General features: G+C 46.2%; 1 protein-coding gene and 1 long non-coding RNA gene across 4 annotated transcripts in view; one reads left to right on the top strand and one right to left on the bottom strand.

Annotated features, from left to right (window-relative positions):
• LOC110536502 (bone morphogenetic protein 3-like) overlaps window positions 1-11,036 on the top strand; it is a 30,847-nt gene extending 19,811 nt beyond the window's left edge. Inside the window, exons 3-4 of one of the 3 annotated variants that reach the window (XR_016484735.1) lie at window positions 1,834-3,988; window positions 4,699-11,036. Coding sequence is in view for 1 of the 3 variants with exons in the window: in XM_021622274.3 (XP_021477949.3) it covers window positions 1,834-2,025 (192 nt within the window). In the remaining 2 variants the exon portion in view is untranslated. Of the gene's footprint in view, window positions 1-1,833 lie in introns of all 3 variants that reach the window. The other 2 variants (XR_016484736.1, XM_021622274.3) reach the window with 2 other exon arrangements.
• On the bottom strand, window positions 9,324-14,169 carry LOC149979899 (uncharacterized). The gene is made up of 2 exons (XR_016484737.1): window positions 9,900-14,169; window positions 9,324-9,853 (listed from the first exon to the last, which is right to left on the bottom strand). It is a non-coding gene; the product is annotated as an uncharacterized LOC149979899 (long non-coding RNA).
• Between the last annotated feature and the right edge of the window lie 352 nt (window positions 14,170-14,521).

The raw sequence follows: 14,521 nt of genomic DNA on the forward strand, positions 1-14,521 counted from the left end.
TACGTTTAAACTCCGTTTTTTACAATTCCTGACATTTAATCCTAGTAAAAATTCCCTGTTTTAGGTCAGTTATTTGAGCTGTTCTTGCAAAAATATGGATTTGGTCTTTTACATAATTTTCCTACCTCATGATGCCATCTATTTTGTGAAGTGCACCAGTCTCTCCTGCAGCAAAGCACCCCCACAACATGATGCTGCCACCCCCGTGCTTCACTGTTGGGATGGTGTTCTTCGGCTTGCAATCCTCCCCCTTTTTCCTCCAAACTTAACGACGGTCATTATTGCCAAACATTTCTATTTTAGTTTCATCAGACCAGAGAACATTTCTCCAAAAAGTATGATCTTTGTCCCCATGTGCAGTTGCAAACCGTAGTCTGGCTTTTTAATGGTGGTTTTGGAGCAGTGGCTTCTTCCTTGCTGAGCGGCCTTTCAGGTTATGTCGATATAGGACTCGTTTTACTGTGGATATAGATACTTTTGTACCTGTTTCCCTTCGCACCTTCACAAGGTCCTTTGCTGTTGTTCTGGGATTGATTTGCACTTTTCGCACCAAAGAAAGTTCATCTCTAGGAGACCCAATGTGTTTCCTTCCTGAGCGGCATGACGGCTGCGTGGTCCCATGGTATTTATACTTGCGTACTATTGTTTGTACATATGAACCTTCAGATGTTTGGAAATTGCTCCCAAGGATGAAACAGACTTGTGGAGGTCTACAATTATTTTTCTGAGGTCTTGGCTGATTTCTTTTGATTTTCCCATGATGTCAAGCAAAGAAGCACTGAGTTTGAAGGTAGGCCTTGAAATTCATCCACAGGTACACCTCTATTTGACTCAAATGTTGTCAATTAGCTTATCAGAAGCTTCTAAAGCCATGACATCATTTTCTGGAATTTTCCAAGCTGTTTAAAGGCACAGTCAACTTAGTGTATGTGAACTTCTGACCCACTGGAATTATGATACAGTGAATTATAAGTGAAATAATCTGTCTGTAAGCAATTGTTGGAAAAATGACTTGTGTCATACAAAAAGTAGATGTCCTAACCGACTTGCCAAAACTATAGTTTGTCAACAAGAAACGTGTGGAGTGTTTGAAAAAACAAGTTTCAATGACACCAACCTAAGTGTATGTAAACTTCAGACTTCAACTGTAAAATATACTTTGATTTGTTTATCACTTTTGGTTACTAAATGATTTCATATGTGTTATTTCATATTTTTTATCTTCTCTATTATTCTACAATTATAGTCAGTTTGGACCTGGCTGTATTTAGGGCTTGAGGTTACAGTGTAGTGAAACTCTCTGGGTTTTCTTCGTCGTCAGAGAATGCCTCTTTCCTTGTGAAGATCCTGCTTCACACACGCCTCAGTTCGGTTTCCAGAAACAACCCCTACTCCCTAGACATGTGAAGGATTGAAAGGATCAGAGGAAGGAATGGTCTTAGGGTTCCTGGGAACACTAGGTATTGCTCACGGTGATAATGGAAGAACCTGTCACTCATATAACCAGTCATGTTTTAGCTGGACAAGACAGTGTGTCTGAACATGCTAAAGCTGTCCAAGAATTAGGTGTCCTCAGGACTCCCATCACCAGCCTCTTGATCTCCAGGCGGTCACCTGGTTGGGACACTAAACAAAAAAATACAATACCACAAACAGGTCTCCCTTCAAAAAAAAAGATACTCGAGGGGGGGAGGGACTTCCTGGTTAAATAAAGGATAAAAACATTTTAACTATGACCTACTGTCAAATGTCCTCCCATTTCATAGAACTGTCATGTTTGTTGTCATAAGGTAAATGTTGTTGTTCACCTCCACCTTCTCTTCTGTCCTGTAGTCTCTGAAGCCTAGCAACCACGCCACCATCCAGAGCATTGTGAGAGCGGTAGGGGTGGTGTCTGGTATCCCTGAGCCCTGCTGTGTCCCAGACAAGATGTCTTCCCTCTCCATCCTCTTCTTCGACGAGGACAAGAACGTGGTGCTCAAAGTTTACCCAAACATGACTGTGGACTCCTGCGCCTGCAGATAGGGACAATTACCACACACACACACACACAGGCACATTCACAAAGAAACACACACACAGCTGGACAATAAGAAATGCTCTCTCTCTCTCTCTTTCTCTCTCTCTGTCAGTCTATCTCTTGCTCTCTCTCTCTCTCCTCTCTCTCTCCTCTCTCTCTCTCCTCTCTCTTTCTCTTTCTCTCTCTGTCAGTCTCTCTCTATGTGTCAGTCTCTCTTTCTCTCTCTCTCCCTCTCGCTGTCTCTCTCAAATCAAAATCAAAGTGGGGGCGTCTACATTTTACTTTTTCAGATGTTATTGCAGGTGCAGTATTACCTACCAATACAAAACAATGCACACAAACCCCAGAAAGTAAAAAGAAAGAAATTAAGAAATATCAGAAAGAGCAATGTCAGAGTCTGGTAGTATAAATATCTACACTGACTGGACAAAACATTAAGTACACCTGCTCTTTCCATGACCGACTGACCAGGTGAATCCAGGTGAAATCTATGATCCCTTATTGATGTCACCTGTTAAATCCACTTCAATCAGCGCAGATGAACGGGAGAAGACGGGGTTAAAGAGAGAGATGTTTTAGCCTTGAGACATGGATTGTGTATGTGTGCATTAATAGACAGTATAGACATTATATGAATAGAAAAGGTTTGTACAGCAGTAGTTATATAGGATGAGCCTTCACTAGAATACAGTATTATACATATGAAATGGGTGAAACAGTATGTAAACATTATTAAAGAGACCAGTGTTCAATGACTCTGTACACAGGGCAGAGTACCCTGCACCTTAGAGTGGTAGCTGGCTAGTAACAGTGACTAAGGTTCAGGGCAGGGTACTGAGTGGTAGCTGGCTAGTAACAGTCACTAAGGTTCAGGGCAGGGTACTGAGTGGTAGCTGGCTAGTAACAGTGGCTAAGGTACAGGGCAGGGTACTAAGAGGTAGCTGGCTAGTAACAGTCACTAAGGTTCAGGGCAGGGTACTGAGTGGTAGCTGGCTAGTAACAGTGGCTAAGGTACAGGGCAGGGTACTGAGTGGTAGCTGGCTAGTAACAGTCACTAAGGTTCAGGGCAGGGTACTGAGTGGTAGCTGGCTAGTAACAGTGACTAAGGTTCAGGGCAGGGTACTGAGTGGTAGCTGGCTAGTAACAGTCACTAAGGTTCAGGGCAGGGTACTGAGTGGTAGCTGGCTAGTAACAGTGACTAAGGTTCAGGGCAGGGTACTGAGTGGTAGCTGGCTAGTAACAGTGGCTAAGGTACAGGGTACTAAGTGGTAGCTGGCTAGTAACAGTGGCTAAGGTTCATGGCAGGGTACTGATTGGTAGCTGGCTAGTAACAGTGCCTACAGTTCAGGGCAGGTTACTGAGTGGTAGCTGGCTAGTAACAGTCACTAAGGTTCAGGGCAGGGTACTGAGTGGTAGCTGGCTAGTAACAGTGACTACGGTTCAGAGCAGGGTACTGAGTGGTAGCTGGCTAGTAACAGTGGCTAAGGTACAGGGTACTGAGTGGTAGCTGGCTAGTAACAGTGACTAAGGTTCAGTGCAGGGTACTGAGTGGTAGCTGGCTAGTAACAGTCACTAAGGTTCAGGGCAGGGTACTGGGTGGAGTCCGGCTAGTAACTGTCACTAAGGTTCAGGGCAGGGTACTGGGGGAGGCTAGTAACAGTCACTAAGTTTCAGGGCAGGGTACTGGGGGAGGCTAGTAACAGTCACTAAGGTTCAGGGCAGGGTACTGGGGGAGGCTAGTAACAGTCACTAAGGTTCAGGGCAGGGTACTGGGGAGGCTAGTAACAGTCACTAAGGTTCAGGGCATGGTACTGGGGGAGGCTAGTAACAGTCACTACGGTTCAGGGCAGGGTACTGGGGGAGGCTAGTAACAGTCACTAAGGTTCAGGGCAGGGTACTGGGGGAGGCTAGTAACAGTCACTAAGGTTCAGGGCAGGGTACTGGGGGAGGCTAGTAACAGTCACTAAGGTTCAGGGCAGGGTACTGGGTGGAGTCCGGCTAGTAACAGTCACTAAGGTTCAGGGCAGGGTACTGAGTGGTAGCTGACTAGTAACAGTGGCTATGGTACAGGGTACTGAGTGGTAGCTGGCTAGTTACAGTGGCTAAGGTACAGGGTACTGAGTGGTAGCTGGCTAGTAACAGTCACTAAGGTTCAAGGCAGGGTACTAAGAGGTAGCTGGCTAGTAACAGTCACTAAGGTTCAGGGCTGGGTACTCAGTGATAGCTGGCTAGTAACAGTCACTAAGGTTCAGGGCAGGGTACTGAGTGGTAGCTGGCTAGTAACAGTCACTAAGGTTCAGGGCAGGGTACTGGGTGGAGTCCGGCTAGTAACAGTCACTAAGGTTCAGGGCAGGGTACTAAGTGGTAGCTGGCTAGTAACAGTCACTAAGGTTCAGGGCAGGGTACTGATTGGTAGCTGGCTAGTAACAGTCACTAAGGTTCAGGGCAGGGTACTGGGTGGAGTCCGGCTAGTAACAGTCACTAAGGTTCAGGGCAGGGTACTAAGTGGTAGCTGGCTAGTAACAGTCACTAAGGTTCAGGGCAGGGTACTGGGTGGAGTCCGGCTAGTAACAGTCACTAAGGTTCAGGGCAGGGTACTAAGTGGTAGCTGGCTAGTAACAGTCACTAAGGTTCAGGGCAGGGTACTGGGTGGAGGCCGGCTAGTAACAGTCACTAAGGTTCAGGGCAGGCTACTGAGTGGTAGCTGGCTAGTAACAGTGGCTAAGGTACAGGGTACTAAGTGGTAGCTGGTTAGTAACAGTGACTACGGTTCAGGGCAGGGTACTGAGTGGTAGCTGGTTAGTAACAGTCACTAAGGTTCAGGGCAGGGTAATGATTGGTAGCTGGCTAGTAACAGTGACTACGGTTCAAGGCAGGGTACTGAGTGGTAGCTGGCTAGTAACAGTCACTAAGGTTCAGGGCAGGGTACTGAGTGGTAGCTGGCTAGTAACAGTCACTAAGGTTCAGGGCAGGCTACTGAGTGGTACTTGGCTAGTAACAGTCACTAAGGTTCAGGGCAGGATACTGAGTGGTAGCTGGCTAGTAACAGTCACTAAGGTTCAGGGCAGGCTACTGAGTGGTAGCTGGCTAGTAACAGTCAATACGGTTCAGGGCAGGCTACTGGGTGGAGACCGGCTAGTAACAGTCAATACGGTTCAGGGCAGGGTACTGGGTGGAGGCCGGCTAGTAACAGTCAATACGGTTCAGGGCAGGCTACTGGGTGGAGGCCGGCTAGTAACAGTCAATACGGTTCAGGGCAGGCTACTGGGTGGAGGCCGGCTAGTAACAGTCAATACGGTTCAGGGCAGGGTACTGGGTGGAGGCCGGCTAGTAACAGTCAATACGGTTCAGGGCAGGGTACTGGGTGGAGGCCGGCTAGTAACAGTCAATACGGTTCAGGGCAGGGTACTGGGTGGAGGCCGGCTTTGATGCACCTGTACTGTCTCCGCCTTCTAGATGGTAGCGGGGTGAACAGGCCATGGCTCAGGTGGCTGAAGTCCTTAATGACCTTCTAGATGGTAGCAAGGTGAACAGGACATGGCTCAGGTGGCTGAAGTCCTTAATGACCTTCTAGATGGTAGCGGGGTGAACAGGACATGGCTCTGGTAGCTGAGGTCCTTAATGACCTTCTAGATGGTAGCAAGGTGAACAGGCCGTGGCTCTTGTGGCCGAGGTCCTTAATGACCTTCTAGATGGTAGCGGGGTGAACAGGCCGTGGCTCTTGTGGCCGAGGTCCTTAATGACCTTCTAGATGGTAGCGGGGTGAACAGGCTGTGGCTCGGGTGGCTGAGGTCCTTGATGATCTTCTAGATGGTAGCGGGGTGAACAGGCCGCGGTTCAGGTGGCTGAGGTCCTTAATGACCTTCTAGATGGTAGCGGGGTGAACAGGACGTGGTTCAGGTGGCTGAGGTCCTTAATGACCTTCTAGATGGTAGCGGGGTGAACAGGCCGTGGCTCAGGTGGCTGAGGTCCTTAATGACCTTCTAGATGGTAGCGGGGTGAACAGGCTGTGGCTCAGGTGGCTGCAGGCGGAACAGTTGTCGTAACAGGCGGTGATTCAGCCTCACAGGATGCTCTCAGTGGTGCGTCTGTAGAAGTTTGGGAGGGTCGTAGAGGCCAAGCAACATTTCTTCAGCCTTCACTCACAGACACACACACACACACAGACACAAGCACACACACACAGAATAACCTTTCTGCAACAAAGCCACCTATTGATTACTGTCACCTATCTACATGGAGATGAGATGGTTGGTTGATTAACCTTTTCAGGAAAGGACTGCTGGACCTCCTATTGGAAGCCTGAAGCACCCTGTAGAATACTGAAGCACTCTGTAGAATACTGAAGCACCCTGTAGAATACTGAAGCACTCTGGAGAATACTGAAGCACCCTGGAGAAAGGTGAAGCACTCTGGAGAATGCTGAAGCACCCTGTAGAATACTGAAGCACCCTGGAGAATACTGAAGCACTCTGGAGAATACTGAAGCACCCTGTAGAATACTGAAGCACCCTGGAGAAAGCTGAAGCACTCTGGAGAATGCTGAAGCACCCTGTAGAATACTGAAGCACCCTGGAGAATACTGAAGCACTCTGGAGAATACTGAAGCACCCTGTAGAATACTGAAGCACCCTGGAGAATACTGAAGCACCCTGTAGAATACTGAAGCACCCTGTAGAATACTGAAGCACTCTGGAGAATACTGAAGCACTCTGGAGAATACTGAAGCATCCTGTAGAGTACTGAAGCACTCTGGAGAATACTGAAGCACTCTGGAGAATACTGAAGCACTCTGGAGAATACTGAAGCACTCTGGAGAATACTGAAGCACCCTGGAGAAAGCTGAAGCACTCTGGAGAATGCTGAAGCACCCTGTAGAATACTGAAGCACCCTGTAGAATACTGAAGCACTCTGGAGAATACTGAAGCACTCTGGAGAATACTGAAGCGCCCTGTAGAATACTGAAGCACTCTGGAGAATACTGAAGCACTCTGGAGAATACTGAAGCACTCTGGAGAATACTGAAGCACTCTGGAGAATACTGAAGCACTCTGGAGAATACTGAAGCACTCTGGAGAATGCTGAAGTACTATGGAGAATGCTGAAGCACCCTGGAGAACTCTGAAGCACCCTGGAGAACGCTGAAGCACTATGGAGAATGCTGAAGCACTCTGGAGAATACTGAAGCACCCTGTAGAATACTGAAGCACTCTGGAGAATACTGAAGCACTCTGGAGAATACTGAAGCACCCTGTAGAATGCTGAAGCACCCTGGAGAATAAACAACTCACTAGTCTCATCTTCATCATCATCATCACCACCCTCATCACCAACCTCATCATCAGGGTTTATTGCCTGTTTGAACACAATAAAACAGGACCTATTGCAGAGGGACAAAAAAACGTATTGAAAGACTTAGGAACTCCAGATGGGTTTCCTGACAGATCTGGACCAACAGAGGACCTCAGTAGACTACTGCCTCAGTGGGACTAACACAGGACCTCAGTAGACTACTGCCTCAGTGGGACTAACACAGGACCTCAGTAGACTACTGCCTCAGTGGGACTAACACAGGACCTCAGTAGACTACTGCCTCAGTGGGACTAACACAGGACCTCAGTAGACTACTGCCTCAGTGGGACTAACACAGGACCTCAGTAGACTACTGCCTCAGTGGGACTAACACAGGACCTCAGTAGACTACTGCCTCAGTGGGACTAACACAGGACCTCAGTAGACTACTGCCTCAGTGGGACTAACACAGGACCTCAGTAGACTACTGCCTCAGTGGGACTAACACAGGACCTCCGTAGACTATTGCCTCAGTGGGACTAACAGAGGACCTCAGTAGACTACTGCCTCAGTGGGACTAACAGAGGACCTCAGTAGACTACTGCCTCAGTGGGACTAACAGAGGACCTCAGTAGACTACTGCCTCAGTGGGACTAACACAGGACCTCAGTAGACTACTGCCTCAGTGGGACTAACAGAGGACCTCAGTAGACTACTGCCTCAGTGGGACTAACAGAGGACTTCAGTAGACTACTGCCTCAGTTGGACTAACACAGGACCTCAGTAGACTACTGCCTCAGTGGGACTAACAGAGGACCTCAGTAGACTACTGCCTCAGTGGGACTAACTGAGGACCTCAGTAGACTACTGCCTCAGTGGGACTAACACAGGACTTCAGTAGACTACTGCCTCAGTTGGACTAACACAGGACCTCAGTAGACTACTGCCTCAGTGGGACTAACAGAGGACCTCAGTAGACTACTGCCTCAGTGGGACTAACACAGGACCTCAGTAGACTACTGCCTCAGTGGGACTAACAGAGGACTTCAGTAGACTACTGCCTCAGTGGGACTAACACAGGACCTCAGTAGACTACTGCCTCAGTGGGACTAACAGAGGACCTCAGTAGACTACTGCCTCAGTGAGACTAACAGAGGACTTCAGTAGACTACTGCCTCAGTGGGACTAACACAGGACCTCCGTAGACTACTGCCTCAGTGGGACTAACAGAGGACCTCAGTAGACTACTGCCTCAGTGGGACTAACAGAGGACTTCAGTAGACTACTGCCTCAGTGGGACTAACACAGGACCTCAGTAGACTACTGCCTCAGTGGGACTAACAGAGGACCTCAGTAGACTACTGCCTCAGTGGGACTAACAGAGGACTTCAGTAGACTACTGCCTCAGTGGGACTAACAGAGGACCTCAGTAGACTACTGCCTCAGTGGGACTAACAGAGGACTTCAGTAGACTACTGCCTCTACTGGGTTGAACAGAAACTTTTCCTCTTACTGAGGAGGTCAGACACATGCTATATCCTAACTCCTTCCACGCCAGTTCTGAATAGTTTTATACCATTACCTAAGAACCTCCTCCTCCTCCTCCCACCTTCGCGTCCCCCTCTTCCTCCTCCTCCTCCTCCTCCCACCTTCACATCCCCCTCTCCTCCTCCTCCTCCTCCTCCTCCTCCCACCTTTACGTCCCCCTCTCCTCCTCCTCTTCCTCTTCCTCCTCTTCCTCCTGTCCTCTCTGTACGACATGGCTATATGTTACAGTGTCTATGTCCTTAACTATTTTATTGTTACTTATTGTATGTGAACATCACGTATACATACATACATATTGCCTTGGCTGCTATAGAGAGAGATTTTATTCCAAAGCCAGATGTTGTGGTGTAGAGTGCATAACACACATCTGTTTATTTGAGTTTGTTGATCCATAAAATATACATATTGATAGACTTTCTTTTAATGTTGAAAAAAGAAAGTAAGCTATATTTCATACATTCAGGGCTTGGAAAGGAATGGTCAACATCATGAGCAAAAAAACAAGCAATTTGAGCAATTTGCTCCTAAGGCTATAGCCTAGTTTTTTTTTTTCTGTGAATATCTTGTATTTAAGTGTTGTAGTTGAATTTGTGCTGCTACTTCTGCATCCGCCAAGTGTAACAGCACCCACTATCTGAGAGGAGGACCTGTCACGATCTGAGAGGAGGACCTGTCTCTATCTGAGAGGAGTACCTGTCACGATCTGAGAGGAGGACCTGTCTCTATCTGAGAGGAGGACCTGCCACGATCTGAGAGGAGGACCTGTCTCAATCTGAGAGGAGGACCTGTCTCGATCTGAGAGGAGTACCTGTCACGATCTGAGAGGAGGACCTGTCTCGATCTGAGAGGAGTACCTGTCACGATCTGAGAGGAGGACCTGTCTCTATCTGAGAGGAGGACCTGCCACGATCTGAGAGGAGGACCTGTCTCAATCTGAGAGGAGGACCTGTCTCGATCTGAGAGGAGTACCTGTCACGATCTGAGAGGAGGACCTGTCTCGATCTGAGAGGAGGACCTGCTACGATCTGAGAGGAGTACCTGTCTCGATCTGAGAGGAGGACCTGTCTCGATCTGAGAGGAGGACCTGTCACGATCTGAGAGGAGGGGAGGATGGCTCTGAGAGGAGGATTACTACATCATGGGATCACCTTCACCTCCTAGCCTGACAAACATTAGATACAAGCTGCGTCCCAGATGGTGCCCTATTCCCTAATGTAGTGCACTACTTTGGACCACAGTCCTATGGGCCCTAGCCAAATGTAGTGCACTATAAAGGGAATATGATGACATGTGTGACACAACCATAGTCTATGGTGACCAAGCATAGTGTTTTTACATCACAAGGCAGGATATGTAAGAGGCTCCTCCCACTGTACCTCTGTCTCATCACAGACAACCAATGAAGGCTTGGTAGCTATCCATCTGACTAGACGTTGGTATTGTCTGTTATAGTCACTGAGAGCCACTAAAAAATGGCCCCCTATTACATTTATACTGCATTACTTTTGAGCAGAGCTCGAGCCCTGGCCTAAAGTAGTGCACTACATAGGGAATAGGGCTCTGGTCAACAGTGGTGCACTACATAGGGAATCGGGTACCATTTGGGTTAGTCCACTAGTGAGGCCTTTCCAAACACCAGCATAGGTGCATGTCTCTCTGGTAGCTAGATAGAGTCAAAGAACACCTAACAAGCCTTTACCGTGGATTCAACTATTTCCTACATAATGAAGTCAGACAACCAAATATTTATTTACAACAGATATAGTGAGATGTAGAGGCTAACGTTAGATTGTTTTATATTGATTTGTACATTGTTTTTGTACATAAAGGCACTATGTCAGTGATATTCTAACGCTGTATCTTGGAGAAGGGACCACATGCTTTTTTTGAATAGATTAAAAATTCAGCTCCTGATCAGCTGAAATGGAATTCAGAATCACTGTTTGAACAATCTAGAACATTCTATGGAACTATAGAATCACAACACAACTGAAAAGACTGAATAAAGCTGATGACTGTTATGAGATGGACTCTCTCCAACTAGTAAGCATAGATTTACTTTTGTAAAACTGGGTATTTTTTATAAGTAGTACAAAAGAAAGTTTTCAATGAATGAATTTAGACTATATTCTTTTGATAATAATTATGGTTGCAAATAAAGTAAAAAATTATAATAATGTTTTGCAGATTATTCAATATTTGGATGTGTTCGGTAAACAGTACTTTTATTGTAAACAATATATTGTTTTTGTTTATATGCCAACTATTCTGTACTGCTTGTTTGACATTCTCCAATATTTGGTTCTTCACCTTAGTGCCAATGCAGTTCCACATTGTAGTGATGCGTGTATCTGAATAGAGGGCTTCCTTACAAGTCATATGGTACAGGTACACTATCGTTCAAAAGCTTTGGTCACTGAGAAATGTCCTTGTTTTTTTTAAAGAAAAGCACATTTGTTTGTCCATTAAAATAACATCAAATTGAACAGAAATACAGTGTAGACATTGTTAATGTTGTAAATGACTATCTGAGCTGGATAATGGCTTATTTTTAAATGGAATATCTACATAGGCATAGAGGCCCATTATCAGCAACCATCACTCCTGTGTTCCAATGGCACGTTGTGTTAGCTAATCCAAGTTTATCATTTTAAAAGGCTAATTGATCATTAAACAACCCTTTTGCAATTATGTTAGCACAGCTGAAAACTGTTGTTCTGATTAAAGAAGAAATAAAACTGGCCTTCTTTAGACTAGTTGAGTATCTGGAGCATCAGCATTTGTGGGTTCGATTACAGGCTCAAAATGGCCAGAAACAAAGACCTTTCTTCTGAAACTCATCAGTCTATTCTTGTTCTGAGAAATTAAGGCTATTCCATGTGAGAAATTGCCAAGAAACTAAAGACCTCGTACAATGCTGTGTACTACTCCCTTCACAGAACAGCGCAAACTGGTTCTAACCAGAATAGAAAGAGGAGTGGGAGACCCCAGTGCACAACTGAGCATGAGGACAAGTACATTAGAGTATCTAGTTTGAGAAACAGACGCCTCACAAGTCCTCAACTGGCAACTTCATTAAATAAACTCAGAAAAAAGGAAACATCCTCTCACTGTCAACTGCGTTTATTTTCAGCAAACTTAACATGTGTAAATATTTCTATGAACATAAGATTCAACAACTGAGACATAAACTGAACAAGTTCCACAGACACGTGACTAACAGAAATTGAATAATGTGTCCCTGAACAAAGGGGGGTCAAAAACAAAAGTAACAGTCAGTATCTGGTGTGGCCACCAGCTGCATTAAGTACTGCAGTGCATCTCCTCCTCATGGACTGCACCAGATTTGCCCGTTCTTGCTATGAGATGTTACCTCACTCTTCCACCAAGGCACCTGCAAGTTCCAGGACATTTCTCTGGGGAATGGCCCTAGCCCCCACCCTCTGATCCAACAGGTCCCTGACGTGCTCAATGGGAATGAGATCCGGACTCTTTGCTGGCCATGGCAGAACACTGACATTCCTGGCTTGCAGGAAGTCACGCACAGAACGAGCAGTATGGCTGGTGGCATTGTCATGCTGGAGGGTCACGTCAGGATGAGCCTGCAGGAAGGGTTGTGTTATTGACTGTACGTTTGTTTATGTGTAACTCTGTGTTGTTTATTTTTGTCGCACTGCTTTGCTTTATCTTGGCCAGGTCGCAGTTGTAAATGAGAACTTGTTTTCAACTGGCCAACCTGGTTAAATAAAGGTGTTCTCAACTGGCCTACCTGGTTAAATAAAGGTGTTCTCAACTGGCCTACCTGGTTAAATAAAGGTGAAATAAAATGTAAAATAAATAAAAGGGTACCACCTGAGGGAGGAGGATGTCTTCCCTGTAACGCACAGCGTTGAGATTGCCTGCAATGACAACCAGCTCAGTCCGATGATGCTGTGAAACACCGCCCCAGACCATGACGGACCCTCCCATCTCCAAATCGATTCCTCTCCAGAGTACAGGCCTCGGTGTAACGCTCATTCCTTTGACAATAAACGTGAATCCGACCATCACCCCTGGTGAGACAAAACTGCGACTCGTCAGTGAAGACCACTTTTTGCCAGTCCAGTCTGGTCCAGCGATGGTGGGTTTGTGCCCATAGGCGACGTTGTAGCCGGTGATGTCTGGTGAGGACCTGCCTTACAACAGGCCTACAAGCCCTCAGTCCAGCCTTTCTCAGCCTATTGCGGACAATGAACACTGATGGAGGGATTGTGTGTTCCTGGTATAACTCTGTGTCCCACAGGTGTGATGTTCGGATGTACCGACCCTGTGCAGGTGTTGTTACACGTGGTCTGCCACTGCGAGGATGATCAGCTGCCGTCCTGTCTCCCTGTAGTGCTGTCTTAGGCGTCTTACAGAACGGACATTGCAATTTATTGCCCTGGCCACATCTGCAGTCCTTATGCCTCCTTGCAGCATGCCTAAGGCACATTCACACAGATGAGCAGGGACCCTGGGCATCTTTCTTTTGGTGTTTTTCAGAGTCAGTAGAAAGGACTCTTTAGTGTCCTAAGTTTTTATAACTGACCTTAATTGCCTACCATCTGTAAGCTGTTAGTGTCTTAACGACCGTTCCACAGGTGCATGTTCATTAATTGTTTATGGTTCATTGAACAAGGATGGGAAACAGTGTTTAAACCCTTTGATGAAGATCTGTGAAGTTTTTTACAAATTATCTTTGAAAGACAGGGTCCTGAAAAAGGGACCCGCAAAACACCAGTCTCAACGTCAACAGCGAAGAGGCGACTCCGGGATGCTGGCCTTCTAGGCAGAGTTGCAAAGAAAAAGCCATATCTCAGACTGGCCAATAAAAAGAAAAGATTAAGATGGGCAAAAGAACACAGACACTGGGACAGAGGACCTCTGCCTAGAAGGTCAGCATCCCAGAGTCACCTCTTCACTGTTGACATTGAGACTGGTGTTTTGAAGGTACCATTTAATGACGCTGCCAGTTGAGGACTTGTGAGGCGTCTGTTTCTCAAACGAGGCTCAGCTGCGAAGTGATAGGCCACACAATATCTGGGGCATCTAACCGGACAATGTCTGAAAGAGACAGTGTGATATCACCATTCTCAACTCAGTGACATATTGAAAGAAAATAAGTCTGTCAACACAGACTGATAGTCATAATATACCACAGTTCACATCAGCTGTTATTCAATATGAAAAACCACTAGACTACATTACTTTCCAAATTGATTCACCAGAATTTCTTGACATCAATTTGGGACCATGAGCAGAATAATGTGGAAACCTCAGTGTTAAGGTCACAAAGGGAGAAATAATGATTGACAACAGCAGTTATACGTTCTGCCAGACAGTGTATGACCATATTAGAGACACATATATTACCCTCGGCCGCACTTCCTAACCTCCAACCAAATATATGATCATATTAGAGACACATATTTCCCTCAGATGACACAGACCCACAAAATATATATTTTTTAAAATCAAATGTTGATAAACTCTTATCTACTGGGTGAAATACCACAGTGTGCCATCACAGCAGCAAGATGTGTGACCTGTTGCCACGAGAAAAGGTCAACCAGTGAAGAACAAACACCATAGTAAATACAACCCATATTTATGTCCCCCCCCTTTTGTACTGTAACTATTTG

Source organism: Oncorhynchus mykiss, chromosome 11 (assembly GCF_057628025.1).
Source record: "Oncorhynchus mykiss isolate SJ-2025 chromosome 11, ASM5762802v1, whole genome shotgun sequence".
Taxonomy (NCBI): Eukaryota; Metazoa; Chordata; class Actinopteri; order Salmoniformes; family Salmonidae; genus Oncorhynchus; species Oncorhynchus mykiss.